The sequence below is a fragment of the Plectropomus leopardus genome, chromosome 19 (genome assembly GCF_026936395.1).
Source record: "Plectropomus leopardus strain MGB_pleo_1.0 chromosome 19, ASM2693639v1, whole genome shotgun sequence".
In the NCBI taxonomy this organism is placed as follows: Eukaryota; Metazoa; Chordata; class Actinopteri; order Perciformes; family Serranidae; genus Plectropomus; species Plectropomus leopardus.
Window position 1 is genome coordinate 20,222,621 of NC_142194.1, and position 26,005 is coordinate 20,248,625.

The window sequence follows — 26,005 nt, forward strand, 5'->3', positions numbered from 1 at the left end:
GTGGAAAGTGGGTATAAAAGAGAGGAAGGGGGTAGTCTAGTAGAAACCCAAAATATATGTACATATGAACCTGGAAATTAGCAGAAGACAGAATATATAAGTCATCCATTTGTAAAAGCTGAAACTTACAATGGACTCGGCAGGGGATTTACTGCCTGCATATGGAAGTCCACATTCAGTTTCAGTTTGTTATAAATCATCTGTGATATTCATTCCAGGGGTCAGGGTTAGGTGGATTGTGTTACCACATCTATTTCCCAGAAAGAGTTTTGACATTCCACAAACGAGGGTTAAAAACTTCTAATCAATTTTACATCAATGGACACACAGGCTCAAAAATGTAATGGCTTATTCAGCTTGTTTTTCAACACATCAATGAAATGTCATTTTTCTCTGGCTGCATTGCACTCTAGTCTGTTTGGGGATTAGTACGTGGGTTTCCATTACAGATTACATAAAACTTAAGTGATATTTTTGAAATGTCGATAAAACAACAATGCGAGATGACTGCTTTTCCACTTAGCGATGTTATGCAACTTCTCTTGCGATGTTATGCGGATTCTCATCTGGAGATAACATTCCAAGAAGCATGGTGATGGATGCTAAAACATCAGCAGTTTATTTCTATTTCAGCCGCCACACTAGCCATCATTACTTCCAATCGAACACGATGTAGGTGTGTTATGTGAGCAATAAAGGAAAGGCAAGCCCCTTACATGTGGAAGCAGCCAAGTATGGGGGATTTCTGAAAGGTGACAGAAGTTATGCGATGCAATAACACCTCTTGTTGCGCCTGCTGCATCATGTCCGAGGGAGCCAGTTCGTACCAACACTTTTTGTTGTACATCAAGGGACCTTTAAAAGTGAACAAAAGTCTTTCCATTGCAGTTTTGTGAAATACGGCTTTTTTGAATCATCAAAAATACCTCCTCACACAAGTGAAGAAAACATTTTTGCTATAAATGGGAGTTTTTTCGAAATTGACGTGTTTCCATTAGGCGTATTTTATATTCTCAACTTCAATTTGTGCAATTTGATGGTTAATGGAAACCCGCCTAGTGCCAGTGAAGGAATGGGTATCCATGCCTTCCACCTGTGTGTTTCTTGAGAGCACTGAAATATACTTGGTGTTTTAGACCACTCACAGTGAGGTGATGCTGACCTTTATGAAACAGCAGCAGGTGAAATGTTCATAAAGTTGCAGGATAAGGAATTTCTTCTCCTTCTGTTGTGAATGTGTTGGGTAAATTTCCCATCAGTCCACACAAACAGTCATCAATTCAGGAGTGAGTTTGCAGTGAAAGTTGAAAGAGGTCATCTGTATCAACGTGCCTGTGTGGATCCGTCCTCAGCTCAAGCGGCGGGTGGATTTCTTTCAGGTAAACACAACACTGCAGATGTTTACGATCTCCTGTTAATGGGTGTTTGGCGGATAGGACAGGTGCTCTGTGGAAGCTTAAACAGATTGTAGTGTCGATGTGTAAACTGTTTGGATCTCTGCTGAGTTCAGGAGCCTCGACATTTTTTAGGTGAAGAGTTCAAATATTTCTCTGTAATCTGGTGAAGGCGTTAGGTGGCTACAGATCATATGTGTGAATACAGGACAGTTACGTGAATGAATATTACATCATTACAGTCGGCCAGTGTCAGTACGGTGGAATCAGGAGATTAAACTTTAATCCAGGTGCAGAATGATTCCAATAATCCTGTTTTAAATGTTCACTTTTTCAACATCTGCTCTTGTGTGTTTAGTGTTTGTACACGTATACACAAACATGCATGCAGCACATACAGAACATGTGCATGTATCCTCATGTGTTTACATTCTTGCTGAGGCAGAGTGATGGCCGGGGGGGTGGGAGGTGGCAGCGTTCAGCCAGAAAAACAAACAGGTCGAGGACCATGGAACATCCTGTCCACCAAACACAGCTCCAGGCACCGCATCGCTCCATCACCAAATAACAACGTCAAACCAACATAAAAGTGGTGAACGACCCCTAAGGCCTCGAGGTCGTTCAAGAAGGAAATCACTTTTTTATTTTCTAAGAAAACTGAAACCGAGACATTTAAGTGTCATCATCTACTCTTCAGGTTAAGAAAAGCTCTGCGGCTGCATGAGATCCTACAGATCTTCATTTTTACAAAGTTGTTACAGTGAGCATATTTACACACTTAAGGAGCGCTCCGATGATGTAACACTGCACATTTATATAAAGTGAGGGAACACGTGAGAGGCAGAACAAAACTGAAGTTGCAAGGCCAAGATATCTGACTTTTGGTCTCTGGTGCGAGTCAAACGTCAGAACCACTGGATCCTACAATTCCCATAATGCAACTGACAGGGTTTTCTACAGATGGCCTGCTGAAACAAATTCAAGGCTGGGAATCACCTGAATCAGTGGAAAGCAGAAGTACAGCTCAGAGTTTAGAAAACTTCCCTGCACACCAGATTGTCCCACCTGCTGCAGTCGGAGCGCCGCTCAGACTAAACGATTCAGTGAACAAATCTTCTGAATGAATCTTTTTACCGAATAGATCCTAATGATTCAGTGAACAGAGCTGCACTGCCCATCATCTGTGCATCATTATCAAGGTGAAACTGCTCAGTTTCATTTCTCACTGCCTGTTGACTCCAACACTATGTTTTTCCCATGTTTTTGAAAGAACTCAAAGCAATTTTCTCATTTTTCAGAAGTTTAAATACTTGTGAAAGCTGTCAGAATGCAACGCAAAAAAAACTTTTGTCAATCCAGGTGTTAAAGGGTTAATACAGGTAAACAGATGATTTGTGATAATTAATATTTGACAGAAAGACTTTGGCACTGAGACTCTACAGGAAGGCTTAGTGATTGAGGAAAGTCTGACCTGAGCAGCAGAAGAATCCCCTCATGAAATCCTCGCCACTGGTGGAGGTGTTGGTGACTCTGCTGAGACGGATGAATCTGATGAAATGATGAAACTGTGGAGTGGAGGAGGTGATGGGGAGGTGGAGGCCGAACACAACTGCAAGATGCACGTACCAAAGGCTGAAAGAGAACCACATTTAAACGTGATCAGCTTATGTTTCAATTTGCCGAAACATTACAACTCATTTGGCTAATAACTGATATGATCATCAAGTTTCTTCTGTAGTGGAATTAACATCAGTTAACATCATATCATGTATAAATTTTATCATGATAGCCCACCAGCAGATGGAGACATGAAATACAGTGCTTTTTAACCCTTGGAACCCTGAACAAATAGGTCAGATTTTGTTTTTTAAATACACAGGAAGAAGGCAATGAGCAATCAAATGTGTAAAATAATAATACTAATACTACTTCTACTACTACTACATTTTTAAAAGTACAAGAAAGATGAACTGAAAAAATTAGTACAAAAAAAGTAATAATTTTTTTGTAATTTTAAATATGTAATTATAATAATTTTAAATATGGTTTTTCCTTCTTTCTTTTTTTTAGCTTTTTGACATTTCTCCTCGGCATTTTTTGAATAATTTTCCAAATTTTGATAATTTCTTGCAATTTGTAGGACATTTATTTCCAAATGCTCATTGCCTTTTTCTCTTTTTGAAAGAAATCACTCCAGTTTGCTCAGGGTTCGAAGGTTTTAATACTGTGAAAGGCATCTGAAAGTGCTGCAGGAAAAGTGATGTCGCTCCATGTATGTAATATATTTTTATTGTGCAAAATAAGTAAAATATTGCAACTTATGTATGATGTTTTGAACATGTTTATTTTGTCAATTAAAATAAATAAAAACATTACTTTGTCATATTGGCAGAAACCAGCATATTGGCCAATTCTGATATTTCATTTTACAATATCTGCTGATATTATTGTGCATTCCTTGTTTCAATTGACAGTCAAAGACAGCAAAAGAGTCTGTCCTCGGGTGAGAAGTGAACAGCAGATGGTGAGAAATGAATCAGAAGTATTGTCTCCCTGACTGAACGTTTCTTTCTTTAAAAAGGTGAAACAACATGAGCATCACATGGAGGAGTCCTACAGCAGAACTACAAGAACTGATGCAGTCGCCTTGAGAAGAAAGGCTAAGCAAACAGAGAAATCCTTGACGAGTAGAAGTGATGAGACATTTCCTGGTCTGACTCATTAGAGACACAGTAAATATAGAGCATACTGAGAGGAACGAGGAAGATCTAAATATACGCCGCAGATCTGTTGGTACTTTTCCTACACTGATGTAAATCATTCAGTTGCAATTTGGTGGTTAAATTTGGTTTTCTCAACAACTTATGGATTGATTCACTTAAACCTGGATCAACATCATTTTCAGGAGTATTTAAATCTTTGAACCCTGAGCAAATTTGTATAATTTTATTTTTATGGGGAAATAAGGTGCCCAGTAGCTCAGTTGGTAGAGTACAGAGGTTATGTCCTTGCTGCAGTGGCCGCAGGTTTAATTCCAGCGTTGGCCCTTTGCAGCATGTCATCTCCTCCATTTCTCTTTCCCTCTTTCATGCTTAAGCTGTCCTGTTAAATAAAGGCAAAAAGACAGAAGAAAATCATATTTAAAAAAAGGGCAATAGGCAACTTGGTAAGAAATGGCCCACAAATTGCAAGAAATTAGTACATTTTTAAACAGTTTTTTAAATTTTTTTATTAAAGATAAGGAAAAATGTCCAGGGAACTATATTTCTAATTACTATAATTACATACTTGATATTATTTGATGGAGTTATTTTAATTTTTAAGCTTTTTTTCAGTTAATTTCCCTTTTTTTATTTGTTGTTTTTTATTTTCTCATTTATCTTAAATTATTTATGGTTTGTTTGGGGTTTATTGTTTTTTGTGTGCTACTTTTAAGGTAATTTTCTTGTACCTTTTTCTAATTTCTTGCTAATTTTTGGGTCATTTCTTCTTTTCTAGTTGATCATTGCCCTTTTTACATGTCTTTGAAAGAAATCAAGCCATATTTTGAACTGACTATCTAAAGGAGCTTTACAGTGACAGCCTCAGTGGGACGTAACGTTGGACACTGAGGGCGTTAACAGGGCCGTGACACGGAGCTCAACCCTCTAATGTCCTTTAACAGCTCCACATGTCCTCGGGCTCAGAGATGCCTCTAACCCTGCGCACCATCTCAACCCACCCCCACGCCTAAACCCCGCTCTCTTCTTCAATTCTTTGTTTTTATTTTCTTTTAACCATGTTTCACTCACATGTGATGGAGCTTCATTTTATCAACACATGCGTGTTCTGTGGAGGAGGCGTGCAGCGGGAAATGGAGAGAAAGATTAGCTCTGGTATGGGAAAACAGAGAGAGAAGGGGGGAGTCCGTCAGCTCAGCACCCAAAAGATTTATCATCCATTTACACAGCAAGCAGCTCAGTCTAAACACAGAGGCTCCTCGAGAACCTCACATGGTCACATGATCACATCTCATTTTGTCACGTATGACTGAATCTGTGTAGGAAATAGAGATTTTTTATATTTATAAAGAAGTTAAAAAGGAATCTGGAAGTAAATGAAAAAAGCATTATTGATGATTTATGGCCAATGATTGTAATCTAACTTGTTTATCCAGTTTGCTAGTTTATATTTAGAAGAGGGGTCATGAAGAGTTGGTGACATGTTTTGTAGACAAAAGATAATGAGGACAAGTTAAAGCAGGTGAGAGAAAGAGGACATGTTGCGGTGAGGCTCCTCGAGGCCGTTGAGCAATCGGCAATTTCTCATCAACTTATGTGGAACTTTTAGTGAAAGTTTTCACTAAAGAAATGACATTGGTAATGATTATCTGTGCTGATGCTTTTTGTGAGACTAGTTTCTCTGGAGTCTGTCTCATCCTCCCTCTGTCAGTGAGCTTTCACATTGTTTGGCTCTGGCTGCTGATAACGATCATATAATCAATAATTCAAACGTTTATCAGCTTGTCGTGGCAGCTCTGTATACAAACACTGCGGACTGCTGGCTGCTGTTTCTTTACTAAAAATTTTGTTTGTTCTTGAAGCCAGAGATAAAAACAGTCACAGCAGAGCACGAAAAATGCAACACAACAACACAACACTGCTGCTGAATGTCAAACATCACATTAAACCATAACTGATTGTGCTGATCACTGTGGATATGATGGGCTCTATGACATATATCAGGTCTTCTATTTCTGTGAATGGAGATATTAATATGATCAGAGGTGCTGTTGGCCCCAGTTGATCACACAATATCTCCAACTCTCTGCAAGTGCATGTACTGACAACTAATTTATTTTTGCTAAATGAGCAGCCTGCTCTTCTTAAGCTCCTCTTCAGTGGCTACCAGTGGTTTTGAAAAAAATTGTGAAAGTATCAAATAATCACCAATAGCTCACTGTAGAGGAGCCGCTTAGTGTCAAATAAAGGCTCATTTACACCTGTCGGTAATGTTGAAATCAGAGCTAGGTTGTGTTACCTTCATTATGTGTCGCTGCTCGGGAAAGAGTGTTTTGGATAGTGATGGATGGGGGCTTGGCTTTGTGGCTCTGTGAGATAATACAGTATAATACAAGAGGTTGGAGATGGTTAGCCTACCTTGGCGTAAAGACCAGAATCAGGAACACAAAGCTGAGCTAGATTTGTCCAAAGTTAAACTTAACAACTTAATACATTTTTTTAATCCATACAAAAAATGAGTTATGTTTGGATCACTGGATTCATGTTTTGGCGCTGCTTAGGAGGAGATGGACGGTAATTAGTGACAGCGCATCATTGCATCTTGCCAGTTGAGGAGCTGAAATTAGGGTGTTCACCTCGGTTTTGTGTTCCCATCAATTTTAATCGGAGCTAGAGACGATAAATACCCGTGTCTACTGCAGAATCATTTGGCTCCAGTGTGAATGTCGAACGTACACATTCCCATTGCATTAAAAATCCAGATGTTAGCGAGTGTAAACAGGGTTTTTATGCATTGGGAATGAGGGTCTATAAAACTTACACCTGGCTTTTTAATGCAATGGGAATGTACAATCAGCATTCACAATTGGGTCATATGACTGCAATAGTCGTGTTTTTACCGGCTTTAATTGGGTTTAATTTCAGCTTCTTAACCTGTATGTAATAACAAACCAATATTGATTAATGTCTCCCCCTGAGCAGCACTAAAATCTTGATCAAGTCATTGTGCACCAAGTTTGAAAGAGAAACTGAATAACTCAGAGACATATTAAGAGAAGTAACCACCGTAAAGTTTTCAGACTATTATCCATGCAGCCTTCTACTGTTTACCTGTTCTCCAGTCCACCGATGGCATCTGACGGACACACAAAACACCACACACACACACATTTACACACACACTTCTTTGCTGAAAAGCCGCATATACAACTCTGCTCTACTGTCAATGGAAAAGCAGCCTATAGCCTATTTTTAGCAGGTTTACCCATGTTCAAGAAGCCCAAATGTATGTACTAATTTTGGTGGGAAAGGGGTATAAGAAAGTTACCAATTACTTTTTCACATATTGTTTTGGGTTTTTTTTAAGTGTGGAAGATAAAAATTCAGACACATAAAAATGAAACTGTCATGATGACCCAGCAAATCAATGTAGCTATGTGGGAAACAGGTTTTCTATGATAGACATGACCTGATCCTTCAATAAAGCCGCCTCTCTTTCTCAATGTCTCATGTAGTGTCATGTTATTATCTGGGTCATGTGACAGCCTCCCAAATGTAGGTGAAGCCATTGACCATTACAGCCATTACAGCCATTACAGTAATAATATTTCCTTCCTCACTGATTTAGTTCTCATTTCTTCATATATATACATATATTCATAGAGACCCTGGATCGACTTCTTGTTTATCCTGTTTTTGATCTCTGTTTGATTCCACAGAGTAACAAGACGTCTCTCTGTGATGGTGGCGGGCTTTTGGCCTCTGTGTCGGTCGCTCTCGTTTGATTAGCTTTCCAGTGGTGTCACTGAGATGGATTCAACACGCTGTGAAAAACACTTCATGACAAATGTTGATACAAATCAATACACATCCTGTGTCCTCTCTGAATTTCCCTGCCATGAATTCCTGAACATAAACACCATCAATTCTGTCTCTGGTTTCAGGCTGAGGTCCAGACCCCACGGCTGAGTTTGTCCCATCCTGCCCAGATTTGGACACAAGTGTCTCCCACTTGGAAACAGGAAGACGGCCTCTTTTTCTTTGGTTTGTCCCAGAACTTGACCCCGACTGCAGACATGACGAAGGACGTGTTTGCTCGCAGGAATCCCTCCACTAGGACGGGAGGGTGGGGACAAGCTCCAGCTGACTCCACATTCTTTCTCCTGGAGTGATTACAGATGACGGGCCTCTTCCCATTACATAAAGGAGATAAGATCCCACGGCTAAATTTACGCGTGTTCACAAAGACAATGTGCAGACCTGCAGTGTGTCAAACTGTCCCTCACTGCTGGGCTGCATCAGCCAGCATCAATGCTGAAGAGCCGCGCTGTAGGTCTCGCTGTTTGTTCTGACCTCGACCCCAAGGCTCTGAGAGTCACGCCCCCCCACTAAAGCAGAAGATTGATGTCCCTGGATTTGGAACAAGATCTTCAGCAGGATGTAATGTTCAGGTGTCCACATAGTTTTGTTGTTATAAATTTCATTGTGCAGACAACCTTTCTTCTTCTCTCGCTGTATATCTGATTCTGTCTTTCTGCACTTGTACAGCTCCTATTTTGTGTTTCGTCTTTTCAGTTTGAAGAGAGGACTATCACCTCAAAGTGTCTCCACAACATATTGATGAGAATAAACTTAATTTAGAAATAATTTTGTATGGTACGTCGCTAGATTGTGTCCAAATTACACATTGATTCCTAAAGTTCTCAAAGGAAACGTTGACACAGACTGAGTTTACTGAAGCTGGTCCACCTGCTGCTCTCATTGCAGTCATCACATTATAGTCATGATTTGCAAAAAGCTTCCTTTGAAAAACAGATCCAATGAGTCTTAACACACAGCAGGTAGAGAAGGGATGTATTTTCAAGATAAGCCGAGTGATTTGTGTGAAAGGTTTTTTTCTATTTAAAAAAAAAATCTCAGCAGGGATACTCGTCTTGCTCTGCTTAGGGGCTACTTTTGCATAATGACAGAAGGCTAAAGGACAGTCGCAGCAGCACCATACATGTTGCTAGGATTTTAGGAAATTTCTAGTACTAAAGGACATTTTAAGGATTTTAGGACATTTCAAGGATTTTTGGAGGTTTGTAGGATTTAAGGACATTTGGGGGGGGTGGGCATTTCTAGGATTGCTGGATTGTTTCAAAGAGTTCTGGACATTTCTGGGATTTTAAGACATTTCTGGGGTTGTAGGACATTTCTAGAATTTTAGGACATATCTAGGATTTTAGGACGTTTGTAGGATTTTAAGACATTTCTGGGAAATGTCGTCACTAGGAGCAACTCTTTGTACTGGAAAGCTTTGAGAAAATGACTCCAGATCTCTGGACTTCATAATTCAAACAAGGTACAATAACACCCTCTGCTGGAGACATCAGTCAACCCGCTTGGTACAAGCCTTTACCAGTTAAACCCATGTTATACCGTCTGTGGGCAAATCCACTCAGCACAAACACTGTAGTTAAAGGTGAAGCTCATTGATGATCCTGCAATCAGCAGTTCTCTCTCCTCTTACTAAATCAAACACTCGAAATACTGACATTATAGAGATATGACAATATTTAAGAGTACACTTAGCTCTCATGGTGGGTGAGACCCTCTCTGAGCTGGAGACTCTGTCCAGTTTCCCGAGGATCGGCTTCTCATCTGTCAGTGTGTCTCCAGGTGGACAGGCCACGACACGAGGAGCCTTAACTCGGCAGATCCCCCTCACACCGGAACAGCTAAAACTCTCTAAATGTTGTAGTCTTACCACAGAGCAATAAGCTGCAGTATCAACACACTCCAAACACCGACTGCTGTCTCTCAGGATTCTACTTCCTGCACCCGCGATCACACACACACCTGTTAGTTCAGGTAATCAGTCCCTCCGCCCATTTACATTTCAATCAGGCACGTGATTGGCTGATTACACCTGCACATATTTACATATGCATAGACATATTTAATTTTATAAACATACATTATTAAAGTGGATATATATATACATATATGTGTGTGTGTGTGTGTGTCTGTGTGTGCGTGTGTGTTATTGGTCTCGGAGAACTGCGATGGGTGTTTTATTATAGACTGAATTGAAAAAAAAGTAACTTTAAGTCTTACTTAAATCCAGTTGCTGAACAGAAAATATAACATACAGCCGAGCATTTTCAATGAATTTATTTTGCTTTTTAAAAAAAATCAGGACATGAATTTGTGAAAATAGAAGTCAATCCCAGTGTGCAGCTTCACTGCACCACTGAAACACTGATAACATGAGCTCAGATTTACAGCCATGCACTTTGATCTTTGCTCCTTTCAAAATAAAATGTGCTGCTGAGTGGTTCCTTCTCATTTCAAAATAAAATGTGCCGCTGAATAGTTCCTTCTCATATTTCACAACAAAAACATTAAAATCAGCTGCAACCTCTGAATGCTGATACACTGGCTCACAGACTTCATAAAAACAAAATGAGAAATGATGAAAATCGTTACAGAACATCAACAGCGGCTGCTCCGCACCTTCACGTCATCAGTCAGTCATCAAATACTGTGTTTGACACAGAGCCAGAAGAGAGCAATGAATTCATTTAAGAAGCTTTTAGGAACTAAACTTTTAGCTCAGACTGTGTCTGAAATGAGTCATTATAACACCTGTTAGAAGTCATTTAAGGGTTAAACTGTTTGACTACATATTGCTAAAACTAAATTAAAGAAAGAGACGTGTTAGTGTTCAGACTACAGAGTGAAGACGGCTGACTGAGTTTTGGCGACAGCTCAGTCGGGTCAGATGACACATGTAAACAAAACGCTCTGTCGACCACAGCTGACGACAACAGGACAAATTAGAGCTTCTAAAAACATTTGTTTCCTCATTAAAGTAAAATTTCATCAAGGCAGCAGGAATCTCTTCATGTTTCGGGGAAAGAGTGCAGAGTTACATCTATGGTCAGTTCATGATCAAATCACATTCAAGTAGTGTTTCTTCTTCACAATGTCTGCGAAATATGAAATGAATGGTTGTGTCTTCTTAATCACCCCTTTATCACCACCACCCCCCTCCCTCCCAAGGCCTTACGGAGGTCACTTCCTTCCTTTGGATCTGAAAAGACTCAACAGACGGAAGCAAACAGAAAACCTTCAGCTTCAGTCTGTGGAGTATTTTCAGACGGAGCTCTGATCAACCTCAGCTCCTACTGAAGCAAGGACACAGGGGGTGAATACAGATCATCATCTTCCTCCTAATCTACTCCCTGTGGTTCTCCATTACAATATCCTGCACTTCCTCTTCCTCTTCTTGATGGGCGGGGGGCACAGCACTGCCCTGATGGCTTCATCAAACACCGTCTTCAGGCCACGCTGCGTCAGAGCCGAGCACTCCAGATACTTCACTGCACCTGGAGACCAGAGACGAGGAGGGTGAGCAGAGCAGCTGGTTTCTGTTTGCTTCAGCATACGTTTACATATAAATGTTGTATGCAGATCAGTTTAACAGCATGACTGGACACTATAACATCCCAAATCACTCAGGCTGCAGGGGTTGTGTTTTTAACTCCCAATAAATGGATTTCCAGGGTTCTCACACAACGGCATGGACAAAACTTTTCCTCGACTTTTCAAGGGCCAAATTTTTTTTGCCCCACTTTCCCAGCATTTTTCAAATATATAACATTCAAACTCTACTCAAATGTAATTTCGGCATCCAACATGATGTGTTTAAGGATTGTCAGACATTTGAAAATCCAACAAGATTTTCTGGTTTCACAGTTTCTGGCTGTGATAAATGATGCCATTTTGCCAAATGTTTGTGTTTCTTTTTATGTTAAAAGGAAAAAAAGCAAAAACTTGTTAAGGAAAATATGCCTTCCAAACCCCTTTTCCCTTCTCCAATTTTTAATTTTTCCATTAAAAACTGTCAAAAATACAAAAAGGGAGGGGGTTCCTCATTTTACAGTTCATCAATATCAAAAGAGAAGTTTCAGTTACAAAACCTGTCCACTAGATGTCACTAAATTATCTGCACTAAACTTTTAAGAAAGATAAAAGAAAAAAAAAAGATAATCTAAGGATGAAGGATCAGTAAATATCCTGCACTAAAAAATGAGTGTGTTTGTGTGCATGTGGTGTTATAACTGACTGATTTCTTTAGCCATGGCCAGGCCCTGAGGGTAGATGATGGGGGACAGTTTCTTCTCCTTCAGTTTCTCGATGGTGTCCTTGTCGTCTCTCAGGTCCAGCTTGGTGCCCACCAGGATGATGGGCGTGTTGGGACAGTGGTGTCTCACTTCAGGGTACCACTGGGGGAGGACAAAGGAGGTGAGGACAGATGGGGGCAGTCAGGTGATCAGCATGGCAGACAAAGAAGAGATTTATTTTGGAAGGTCAACATGATGTGACCTTTAAAAAGATAAAAACATCTAACCCTAACTTCTGAAGTACTCTTGGACATGGATACACACATCATCTATATCTGATAAACATGGCTTCATATGAATTTGTTAAAGCAAGAAGTTACTCAAAGGTCACCTTAAACTTTTTCTTTAGCTTGAGTATAGATACAACTACAAGATTATTTTGTTGTGGTTTTTCCTGTTACACCTGAATGTATTCTGTAACCTGTGGGTCGGAGGTGGGGTGTGGGGCATTTGGGGGGCTTCAGGGTTATTACACATCAAAGTCAAGGACTTCTTTTAAGGATTGTCCTGGTCCTATTCCCCCCAATTCAATGACAAAACACAGCATGGTATTAGACATGGAGCAAGGATCATTACTGTTACAACACTGAAAAGTATCAGGCTTCAGTTAAAGGGAGAGGGGCGTGAACAACTGTCAGCTGTGCTGCACCTCCATTTCAATTTCTGCACAAAATATGTAAATCCAAGCCCTGTGAATGACATGTCTATTCATGTCTATTCTCAACACTTTCAAGGCCTAGATTTTTTCCCTCAAATTTACAAACTTTTAAGGATTTCAAGGACCTTCGGGAACCCTGACAGTGAAGTAAAATGTTTTGTATCTTTTACTATTTTGAGATAAAAACTTTCAAATTCCATCAGATATATTTTTCAAACCCTTGATCTGACTCTCCTGTTCCTCCGCCAGCATAGATCTGACTGTGACATTCCTGACATGACCATTATTGTTAGAGAGCAGGCGGTTCTCACCTTGGCACGGACGTTTTCAAAGGAGGCAGGACTGACAAGTGAAAAACAGATGAGGAAAACATCCTGAGGAGACATTAAAAAACATGTTTCTGTCACAACATTGGACCAGAATAAACACATCTTCACATTCAAGTTTGTTAACACTGATGCTGAAAAGAAACAGAGAGATCCCAAATGTTCTGACATTAGGGTTCAGTAATACCCCTTTTTCACCTAAATTAGTGCATGTACGCAGGTTTTTCAAACACAGGTAAACCCATTAAAAAGGGGTATACACTCCTTTCCCATTGCCAGTAGAGCAGAGCCATGCACACAGCTCCACAGCAGTTTTTTTGTTGATTTTTTGGTGTGTCACGCTCAACGTCATGGACAGAACTGAGAACAGTTTAACAGTCGTCAGCAGCATGGAGACTAAAGAAATCTTCACGGTGGTTTATTCTTTTATATCTCTTACTGATATAGTCTCTCCTTTAAACTCGGTGTGAACTACTTTGTATCGTTGTTTGAGCTGTTTGGATGGAGACAGATAGTATTTAGGGTGTGTTCTGAAACGCATATTTTTTCTTTTTACTTTTAGTAGATACTGCGGCTCCCCCTACAATTTATGTACTGCTGCATGCAGTATGCATACAATCGAGACGCACTACTTCCTCATTACTCTGAAATTTGACCCTCTTCCTCATATATTTGTTACTGTGGAGATAAAACAAAATGCTTTTCTCCTAACTCGCCAGAGGCAGTGATGTTTAACTTTTAAGTCATAACTACATACATTATGGATTCTAAGATTTTATATCCATCAAATAATCCTACATAAGCATTTCTCCAACATTATTTTCATTTTTTTTTGCTGATGATCTCTATTATTTTGTACAATTCATAATCCTAATATTACCATTCAACTAGTCATCAGTCGCTTGAATGCACTGTCATCCATCATTGTGGCTTCTGACAGCCGTCAAACAGCTGTTAAGATGTGACATATCTGCTGCTGCATAGAGTATTGTGGGTAAGAATAGCCAGAAAAGTATGATAGCTAGCTGTAAAATCTGACCAGATGTAAAAGATCATCCTGGTATTTGCACACTACATTTGACATGTTATGTATTGTTACATACAAAATCTTTTTTGCCTACTGCATTGTATAACAGTATGAGTATTGAAACGCACAGTTAGTGTCACCTCATTAATGCATCTCGCCACTGAATGTTGTATTTCCATCAATGCCGATCAGAGCTGTCGGTGATAAATACCCATAACTACTGCAAAGTCATTTGACACAGGTGTGAATGCCAATTGTAATCTTTCCTATTATATTAAAAAGCCAAATGTTAGCTTTTTGTTTATGTAGTAGAAAAGGGGCTTAAACTTAACATATAAATTGAATCCCACTGTCAGTTGCCTGTGAGTCTCTGGCTCACACTGAGGCCAGTTTATCTTCAGGACAAAGAGTGCACACAAACAACGGCTCCATTCACTTCCTACAGACTGTCTATAGGTACTGAGGATACAACGCTCCACTCTGCTGAGTAACAGCACTGCAGACTCAGTGAATAACTCCTAATCACACTGTCTGTGCACGGCTGTGGTCTGACACAAGCAGTTATTCCTGCTGTGCATGAATACATGAATGTATGAATGCATGAATACGTACAGTCTGTGGGTAGGACAGAGGCCGTAGGCGGTCGTAGTCTTCCTGTCCTGCTGTGTCCCACAGGCCCAGGTTCACTGGTTTCCCATCAACCATCACATTGGCCGAGTAGTTGTCAAAGCTGGGGGAAGCAGGTGAAAGGATTTCGTCAAGATAAACAAGGTTTCATTATATTGCTGTACAGTGAAAAGGTGTGTATCTGGTGTGTGTTACTCACACAGTGGGGATGTACTCTCCAGGGAAGGCATTGGTGGTGTAGCTGATGAGAAGACATGTTTTACCCACAGCCCTAAGATCAGATTTTAACAGAGAAAATACAAAGGTGAGAAGTGAATGCTGCAGTCTGATTTACTCTCAAAGTCTGTGGGGTTTTTTTGTTTTGTTTAAACTTTTTTTTCAGTTTTCGTGTATTCTTCAGTGGCATTAAGGTGAGAGCAGTATCCTGTTTCCTGCCTTGAAGAGCCATTGTTGTCAGAGAAGTTAAAATGAGAGTGTTTTCTTTTGCTATCATTAAATAAATATATCTGACTATGAGCAGACAGAGGATGTGCATACATATACATACACACACCCACACACAAAGTGAACATGGCATGTACAAAATAAGCCTAAATTTAGGGGTTTTTTTCTTATTTTGCACAATGAATAAATATTACATAGACCAACATTAAAAAGCATTAATTGTATTTCTCCATGATGGGCGATCACAATAACAGTATGCATACACAATAATGGTAAATCCACAACAGAAGACGCTTGATGATCATGTAAAAAGGTGGATAGGGAGAAAGTGAATATATCAACATCAATATTGCAAATAAAAAAAAACCATATCGTGCATCCTTAATAAACAGATTAGACAACCGATCCAACATTAGTTCAACATAATAAAGACAAGGAGATAAAAACTAGCTGCGTCATGTGTGACAAACGACATGCTGTGACCCGTTCAGTCCACCTAACGTTAAGCGTTAACGGAAGCCGTTAGCATATGTATAAATCTGTACCGTAAACGGGAGCCTGTATGAATATGAGCCGTTACCGGGAGCAGGTGTATAAATCTGTGTGACCCCGTCCTGTCTAACGTTAACCGGAGCATATAGACTGTGTATAAATCAGTGACCCAGCTGGACCGGAGAACAACACCAGCTGTCGCTCGGCTGTTAGCCGACAGACAACTGTTGGTAACTGGGTCACCGAGAACCTCCGTTACGGTGGCTTCTTCAAGGCGGAACCGTTGGCTTCTGTGAGGTGTATAAGTTACAATGGGACATTTTAGTTGTTCAAATAAAGATACTACCGGTGTTTAAACTTACCCATCCCCGACCACCACACACTTTATGGCCTGCATCGACCCTCTGTTAGCTTACAGCTAACGGCAGCTAACGGCGGCTAAAATTAAACCGGACCAAAGTAACGTTACACCGGGAAAAAAGTGTGAGAGTCTCGAACAAAAAGGTGATGGATGTGGTCGTTCAAACAATCCTCCGGTTTGTCTTTTCTTGTCGGTAGCAGACGGCGAAACTCCAAAGTTATTATCCCGGAATCCAAACAGGCAACACCCAGGAAAAACTCTGCAGACAAGACTGAGGGAATAAAACACGCACAGCTTCCCAGATCCATGAGAGGCACATCCGGTCAAACTCTGCCGTCTGCTGGCTGCTGGTTCATTGGAAATCTACTGGTCACACAGACTGGAAGGCTATTGGTATAAATGGACTGGTCAGAACAGAAGAACCAGTTTATCAAAGGCATTGGTGGAAGAAGTATTCACATGTCCTCACTGAAATAGATTAGCCTATATAATAATAAAACCCTCATATGTTTGCCAGATACAATGCATGAGAACAATCCTAATTTTACGTCATTTTACAATTATAAGGATGAATTTTAATGATGCAGCTGGTCGAGAAGGAGACTACAGCTGATAGATAAATACAGTAAAATATTTTGGTTTCCTCTGAAATGTGGTGGAGTGAAGCACAAGGCAGAAAAATGGAAAAAAGAAAAAAAAAAACTGATATCTTTATAAGGAAAAAGAATAGTGTCTCAAACAAATGCTCTGGTTATACCACTTCCACTCAAAAACGTTTCAGGAGGACACCACTGGATTTAAATGTTTACGACTACAGTTAGTGGTTAGCCTATTCTGTAAATTTAGATTTTAGATGAAATTATAGTAAACTACTCACAGTATATAAAGTGATTATGACAAACTGTAGCATTAACTATATATGTATTAATATATCTCAATAAAATGACGATTAAAAAAACTCTGAAAAGAGCAAATTCGTAGGTTATTTTACTTTCCATACTTTTAGTCTTTCTTGTTAAAAAAAAACAAAAAACCTTAAATGAGTAGATTTTTTTATGTACTACTTTAACTTGTCACAGAGTTTTCGTACAGTGTGGTAGCCTGCTTTTACTTCAGTCAAAGATATTAATACCATTGATATATAATGAACGGTTTCCTCTTCTTTTGACATGAAGTTCTCCAAAAACAATAAAACAATCACCCTGCGGTTTTACATAAGAACATGGGAGGGCAGCATTTTACTGTATTACTGTTGCTCTGTGAAACTGCAGCCCAAAAAAATATGAAACACACGCTCTGTATGTTTCCTCATAGTTTTTCTCCTTGTGCAACATCTCCAACTGCACACACAGTCACACAGTCACACACACACACACACACATACACACACACACACACACACACACACACATTAGGAACATTGAGCATGCAGATTAAGTTATTGGTGGATTTTTGCAGCCAGCGACACATTAACATGATCAGCAGCATTAAAAGGAGGGGGGTTAAAGTCAGAGCAAAGAGATTAATGAAGATAAACTGGAACATCAGAGAGTCCCACTGAGGGACTGAGGGACAGACTTAACCCAGAGGCAGCACTTACACGTCTACAGATAAATAAACACAAAATATTTCAGAATTTAGTATGTGTGAAACTGACCTTTTCGCAGAGCTTGCTCATATCAGCCTGCTGCACATATCGGTTGCATCCAGTTCAGCAGTAAATCCATGAACAAATCACTGCTGGTAAGTATCACTTTGTGACTAGTTCCTCGTGTCACTGCAGCATGTCTGTTTGTTGTCATTATTTTCTGTTCTGCTGACAGATTAATTCATTCAGCAGGTTTTTCTGCAGATGATTTGTTGTCTGTGGAGCTCTGTTGTTACAGTGACTGAAATCTGTTTATTGTGCATGGAAACAAACATCAGACTGCCTCTGCCAAACCACTTTTAGAACAAAATATACTACTTTAACTGACTTTAAGTAATATATTGATTTATCTGTCAATAATGAATTGTGAATTTACAGAGGCCTTTAGGTGACAAATAAACATGAATGTCCCCGACATGTTTTCATCCCAAGTTGTTTCATATCGCCGCTTTGCAGTGGACTTCCACATTTACATATTACACTCGAGGTATCCCTCTGAGTCTGCTGTTGACATTCCCGGGTGCCGCTATCAGGATGTCAACACAGGCACATGCTGGGATTAGGCTGCATGTGGTTGTGTTTAGGCAACAAAAGCACATGACAAACAATGCCAGGATGTCAACAGATGTACATGTTGCCATTAATGATTAGGATTAGGCAAGAAGGGCACAGGAGGTTAGGATTAGGTGCCCTTGCGCTCCTTTTATGATGTCGTGATCTGTAACATTTCAACCTCACACTGTTCTGTAGCATTTCAAGTGGACACGAGAGGTTCCGTCCGGCCGCGTGCTCCAGTGATGCTGCCTGTGTGAAAATCAGGCTGCCATACGGCCATCCGGCACCAAGTGATAGTACTGAAACCAATTCTGTCCAGCTGCGTTCTCAGCTGATGCTGTCCAGGAGCATGTCATATGGATGCTAAAGGTAGCTTTTGGCATCAGGATTGTACACCGAAAGCACTTTCAAAGAGGCGGTATTTGACAACTCTGGAAAGAGAATGGGCTGATGTCCCTCTCCAGAGCTAGTGATATGGAAGAAGACCCACTCCCTACTTTGGGTTGGTGATTATACACAAGTGAAAACAATATTATGAAAGCTGTATTCCATTTCTATTAATAGATCCCCCTAAATCCTACAGACTGCTCCTTTAATCTTGTTTTTTCATCTCATGTCTGTGGTTTTTCTTCAGCTGACTGAAGAACTGAGGAAGATCATATAAAACTCTCATCTGACACTCAGTGATACTGAATCACTGATAGAACAGATATTTAATGGAGTAATTTCATTAAATTACAGATGAATTTTTATGTACTTAAGAAGAACTGCTGGAGTTGTGTTTCTGTGCTCTCTTGTATAACAACAAAAGTTGGTACCAGAGCCTCACAGCATAGAACTCCTATTAAAGAGAACTTTATATTGTGCGTTGTCACACTCAGCTCTCCTCCTGTTTCCCTGCTGCTCTCAGTCTGCATGCAGAGTCATTTTATCGGATCATTATGTTCAATCATTAACTCTCTAAATAATCACCAAGGTGTAATGACCCCTGTCACGGTGCTCTCATTAGCATAGGAGTCATAGTGACTGTCTGCGGCCAATCAGAACTGAAATAGCAGAATGAGCTCTGAGTCCACGGGGCGCCTGCTGTCGCTGCTCTGTGCAGAGTCAACCTCTCTAATGGAGTGAAAAATGACAGATTTCATCATTTCAGCTGAACTGAGCGCTCAAAGCAGATGGATGAACCATTTGTGCTGCTGCTGCTACTATTTCCCGTTCCCATAGTACAGGTAAAAAGCACAGTATCTCACTCTATATTCTTGAGTAAAGAAGCAGAAAATGGAAATCCTCACGTTAAGTGCAAAACATGTCATAAATGCACTTAAGTAGATTACTAGAAGACTAATTTTCAGGTTTTTGTTTTTTTATTTATTTGGAGGCCAAATTGTGTTCAAACCAATTTGTCCCTAGATGTTTTGTTTGACTGCATGCTGAGCTGACACAGGAGGCTTCACAGTGGTGATATTTATCTTAAAGCCCATGGGCCAAAAATGGCCCCTGATAGGGTGCTGGGTGCCACCTAACCATTTTCTGATTGTCAGTAAAAACTAAAGTGATTAACACTGGGATTATGTTTGTACTTTTAGTATACATAAGGTGCCAGAGTGCATAAACAGCATTAAAACTGAGTTGATCAAAATTTTCCTAAAATCCTAAAAACGTCCCGAAATCCTATAAACGTCCTAAAATCCTAGAAACTACTTAAAATCCTAGAAATATTCTGGATCCCACAAACGTGCTAAGAATTAAAAAATGTCCCAAAATACAAGAAACGTCTTAAAACTCTGCAAACGTGTATCAGGCTGCTGTGACTGGCCCCTGGCCTACTGTCGTTTTGCAAAAGTCACCCCAAAAGCAGGATGAGTATCACTGATGTACAGTTTTGGTTTGTGCAGATTGTTTCTGATCCAGTGGCAGGCTGATTTGGGTGCTCCCTAAAAATAAACATAAGATGTGACATGCAGCATACGGCAAGCTTTAGTCATCAGATGAGAGTGGACTTCTGTGAGATGACTTGTGTCCAGTCCCATCACCTCGATAAGCTACATGCTAACAATCAGCCATGAGTCATTTCTGTGATCAGATTCAATCAGCTGGAGCAGTGAAGGACTGAATGAATCACATGCTGCTGTGCATGTGATGGGAAGTTAAAGATGTCTCTCCACGTTTCATTTGTCCTCCTCTCATTCTCTCTCTCTCTCTCCAGTTTCTTTTCCGTTCTTTATCGGCTGCTTCACTCTCTCCACCGCGGTGAGAAAGGAAATGTGTCACAGTGTGTGTTTGCATTAGCAGGAATGTGTGTAGGACGTCTGCAGATGGTTTTCACAGGATTCAGGAATTTCTCAGAAGCCAGCAGGCTGAGACAGAAATGAACTTTCCTCTGGAGAACCAGCTTTGAGTATAAAAAAATCTATTCACAGGAAACCTGAAGGTATTGCACACAATCAGATTCAACCTCAGTAGTTGACTTATTGCTGAACAGAATCCAGATAAATGCAGCATGTTATTTCAAACATCGCTACAGATTCCATTATGTGCCAAACAGACATGTCGGAGGACTGAGCTGAATAATCCAAAATAAATGCGACTCTGATGCAGATGACTGAAACTCTGCAGCCTCATTATAACAGCACGGGTCATGAAGCAAGTTAGTTGCTCGCAACATTGCTGCCGAACTACTGCAGCCCAGAGATGCTCTGGATGAATCCACTCCCACACAACACAGGGTCATTCCCTTCATGAGTGTGACTGAAGTTCAGAGCAGGAAATTTAGCCCGAGCCTGTTTGGTTTGGAGCACAAACTGCAGAGGAGGAACTGTGCAGAGACTCTCCACTGTTTTGAGTCCTTGTCTGCTTTTGTTCTTTGAGATTCCAGTTTGGATGAATTGTTGTAACTTATACTGTCTTTCAAGATTTGTGATCTCCCATAATTCCCAGAAAACCTGTCTTTAACCTCCAGAGAGATGAATTTGTTGCAGTAAAGATAAAGCAAGACTCCACATGTCTTCAGCTCTTCCCATGAGCCTCAGCTGTGGCCCAGTCAATGTTTCATCATACATCAGACTGTATGATTCCCCACAAATGACGTTACGTACTTCACATAAGGTTCATTACTGGCCAAAGTAAAAAGCCTAAAGGTGTGTAGTTGAGATTATGATGACAGCCGAGTTTGAAGATGAGTGGGGTCAGAGCGAGGGGTTTAGAAGAAGGGAAGAGGCCACTCTATGCCCCTGGCTGACATTCACTGTGATGGATCACTGCATACTGTAAAATCTGACAAGTTGATTTACTTTTAAAAAAATTCTAGGCAACACATTGCCTTGAAAAATGTAAGTAAAGACAAATATTAATCTTAATGTATGTAAACTTTATATCTAATTGTTAAGTTTACTTAAATTTACTTATATGTACTTAATGTTGTGAAGTTGTTGCAACTTAAAAATGTTTTGATCAAATCAATGTGTTTTAGCAACTTCAGTAAACCAAGTTTACTGAGCTATATATCAGTATTCTGCTGGCTGCAAACTAGTCAGTCATATTTGTATCTTCTTAAATATGTTAACGACACAGAAATTGCAAATCTTATTAGTCCATCATTGGAAAAATAACTAACTTGTTTATTGAAGTTGATAACACTTAAAAAAGAACAAGGTAATTTCCCTTCAAAAAATTAAGTAAATGCAGCTAAATTATAAGTAAACTTGAAATTTTAGATACAAAGTAAACATAAATTAAGATTTAAAGTTATATTTATTTTCCTTTTTCATGGCAGTCAGTTTCCAAGATTACTTTCAGTAAAATCAGCTTGTCAGATTATTTCAGTGCATGGTGGCAGGATGATGGTCCGGCAGTTGTCACATGTATGCATCAATTTTGTGTGTGTGCCGAGCTGTAAAGACTGCAGCACATGGTCACCCAGCAGGCTGGAGGTCAGTCCACCCACTTCCTGTTCCTGCACATCAGATGTTTTATTGTGGCTGACAGACGCTGCCTCGGAGGAACCCCATTCCAGTGAAATATGGAGTTCATCCAAAGTTTTTAAGTTTTTATCTGTTGCATTGTAAGTTGATGTCAGACTGAGGCTGAGGTTATGGGTCAAACATGAATCAGAGAAGCTGAGCAGAGCAGAGGATGACTCCTCTGACTCCTCTATTGGAACATGTGTCTGTTCATTTGGAGACAAAATGTTCCTAATCCACTAAATACTGTGCATCTTGTGACCAGCAGATATTAATGCACTCTGGCATTTCATAGATTAAAGGGAAATAATTGAATTGTGGCATGGAGTGAGGGAGAGCGAGCTCTGCTGGACTCCACCCTGTTTGGTTTCACAGAAACTGGAAATGGAGCCTCTTCCTGCTCTGCTCCAGACATCTGAACCAACACACGATCATTCCCAAATCTGACAGCCTTCACTCCCCTCACACTCTTCATGTTGAAATAATACAGAAGAGAAAAGGAGAGATGATAATGAAGATGTTTCTCAGTAAAGATGAAACTCGCTCTGTTTGGTTGGTGGCTATAGGCTGCAGCAGAAACCTCTGAGGGGGTGTGAGAAGGGATTTATGGGGAACATGCTGTAATTACTGCCAAAGCAGTGAGTATTTGTTTATGCCCGGAGCTTTTGAGTAAAAAACATGTGAAACCATTTCATTTCTATTTTAGGGACAGAACATATCATCTGACATTTAGTGTTCATGTTAACGATCCTGCAGAGAGCAGCAGCAGTTTGTATCAGTGCCATGTGATCAGATCAGAAGACTGACTGAACTAATTAATACTTTAAGGTCATTAAACCATTATGGCTCATTGGTCATTGTTACATGCTGATGAATCACTCTACTGTAGTTTACTAGTAAATATTCATAACATGTAGTGCAGCGAAACTCAGTTTACAGCTCATGAGCCAAATCTGGCGCCCAATAGGGGGCCGCATGACCACGCCATCCATTTTCTGATTCACAGTAAAAGTAAAGTGTTTCACGCTGGGAATTGTTTTTGTACTTTCAGCAAAAGTGCCAGTGGAGGATCCACGCACCCTCAGCAGAGGCCCTAGCAAAGCAACTAAAGTCCTAGAAAAATCCTAAAATCCAAGAAATGTCCTAAAATCCTAGAAAATCCAAATCCTTGAAATGCTCCTATATCCTGGAAATCCTTGATACATCCTAAAATCACAGAAATTTCCTGAAATCCTAAAAACATCCGAAAATTCTATAAGTGTCCTAAAGTCTTGGAAATGTCCTTAATTCCTATAAATGTCCTAAAATCCTAGAAATGTCTTGAAATCCTTAAAATATCCCAAAATTCTAGATATGTCCTAAAGTCCTGGAAATGTCCTCAGATCCTATAAATGTCCTCAGATCCTATAAATGTCCTAAAATCCTGGAAATATCCTATCCTATGAATGTCCTGAAAATCCCAGAAATGTTCTAGAAATGTCCTAAAATCCCCCAAATGTCCTAAAACCTAAGAAACATATCTAGGACTGACTGGTCTTTAGCCTCCTGTCATTTTGCAAAACTGTCCCCCAAGCAAAGTAAGTTGAGTGTCCCCGACACAGTCACCTGTCTCTCCAAGCAACTGTCTGCTCAAAGAGAGAAGAGAAAAGAAAATACATCACTTTTACATTTTCTCTCGTTCAAAAAAAACTTTCACATGTTCTGTACTATAACAGAAGCAAATCTGCACTGATTGGAAATGTGTGTATATTTCATTTTATTACAGTAACTCTGAGGTCAGTCCTGATGGATCAAACAATGGAGTCACATTCTGTCTGCAGGGCTGTTTACTGCCAAACAGGAGAGGTGGACTCAGATTTGTACCACTGACAGGAAAGTCAGGGTGGGACAGTCAAGTCAGGGACCAGTTTCCATACTGGTCACATCATTGTTCAGGCTTTTCATGAACCAGTTTAACACTCACTGTGTCATTCACATCTGTGATCAACCTGTCTATGTTAGGGGGTCGACAGATTATCAGCCTGGTCAATTATTGGGGCAGATATTTGGCATTTTGCCAATTATTTTGCATATTATCTATATCTATAAAAGTATTAAGTAAATAGTACAAAAAAAGGTCAGCATCAGAGAAACTTATGATGAAACTAATGTTGCAGCTCACTGAGGAGGATGTTGTTAATGCTGACTGTGAGTAGATGCAAGCTTCCTCCTGCGCTGTGATACATTTGATGGTTGTAGTTTGGTAGAAAAAAAATTGTTCCTCCATAAAACTACTTACAAAAAGGTGTGTGGATTATCTTGAGTAACTGAGTCATGATTACTGCTGTTGAGTTTTTCTTTTCTTTTTTTTTTTTGAAGTGCCATCTACTGTAGTTCCATTATATTGGAGAGAAAGCAGACATTTCTACAGTCACTTTCTTTAATACTCTGCAGCTCACGGATTAACAGACGTACAGGGGAGAGGAGACATGTTGTTTGGATTTTGGGCTGATTAACAACTTCTAATATTGTAGTATATATTGTGTTTTTCTTGATGAAGTTTGTTTGAATTAAACTCAGTGGAGTAAAAAGTGGATTATCATAGAGTGTAAGTATCAAGGAGCATTGCTGTGGAAATAGGTGAAGTGAAAGTACCTGAGTAAATGTAGTCCAGCGCTGGTGCTGAGGTGACACAGGTCAGATTTCATCATATAGTGAGGATGGAGGAAATGGATGGAGGCGGGTCAATGACATCATTTCCTGTTCTGTAACTTTCTTCCATTGTAGAGAGAGCAGCACAATGAGTCCTGAGCACAACTCCCTTCCTGAACTCTGTTGCATGCGCTGTGTCCTGTCGTCATCATCCTCCCTCCATCTTCCTCCCTGCTGCTGTGGTTTGGATCTTCCCTGGAAAAGCCGCAGTGGGGACCGAGATCTCATGGGCAGGGACAGACGGGAGATGTGTGAGCTTCCTGCGTCACTAATGAGGAAAGTTTGGTGGATGAGGTCACAATCAGAGAATCACCACTGACACATCTTTAGAGGTGTAGTTAAAACAGGGTTCCCTGCACATCATCCAACATCATGTGACTAAATCAGGTGCTTCTCAGCTCAATGACTTTCTGAGGGAGAAGAAAGAGACTGGAGCGCACTGATCAGTTTACAGCCTTTAACTGTGCATGCAGACTATACTGTGTCTTCATCCAAGTTAAAGAGGGCAAAGACAAACAGGCTCATATATAATCAACCTACACCATGTGAGCAGTTCACATCGGATAATTGATTGGTCAGGATTTCAAATCTATTGGACAATACACAAGTGGGAGTTGCAGTTGTAAATGTCACACCCCATGCACCACAAGCTCCAAAGAATAAAGAGACACAGATATCTCTAAAAGTTACAAAATACACATATAATTAGTACAAAAGGTACAGCTCCAACAATCACCTGTAACAGATCACAGGAAACATGACAAATTCAATTCCTCATTTTAGCCTAAGGGCTCACCTGTGTTCACAGTGTGAAGCCTCTCTGCAGACCAGTGAGTTCACACTCATTACATTTACATGCGCAGTTAAGTCGAGCTACGATTATAGCTTGATTAGGCTATTTAATTAAAATACTGTCTTTGTCCCGGTATACA

General features: G+C 40.1%; 1 protein-coding gene across 1 annotated transcript; it reads right to left on the reverse strand.

Annotated features, from left to right (window-relative positions):
• Positions 1-10,255: 10,255 nt before the first annotated feature.
• Positions 10,256-16,531, reverse strand: rac1a (Rac family small GTPase 1a). Its single transcript, XM_042507447.2, has 6 exons — positions 16,222-16,531; positions 15,123-15,194; positions 14,909-15,026; positions 13,255-13,317; positions 12,228-12,387; positions 10,256-11,487 (listed from the first exon to the last, which is right to left on the reverse strand). The coding sequence occupies exons 1-6, from the start codon at positions 16,254-16,256 to the stop codon at positions 11,357-11,359; spliced, it is 579 nt and encodes a 192-aa protein (XP_042363381.1). The 5' UTR covers positions 16,257-16,531; the 3' UTR covers positions 10,256-11,356.
• Between the last annotated feature and the right edge of the window lie 9,474 nt (positions 16,532-26,005).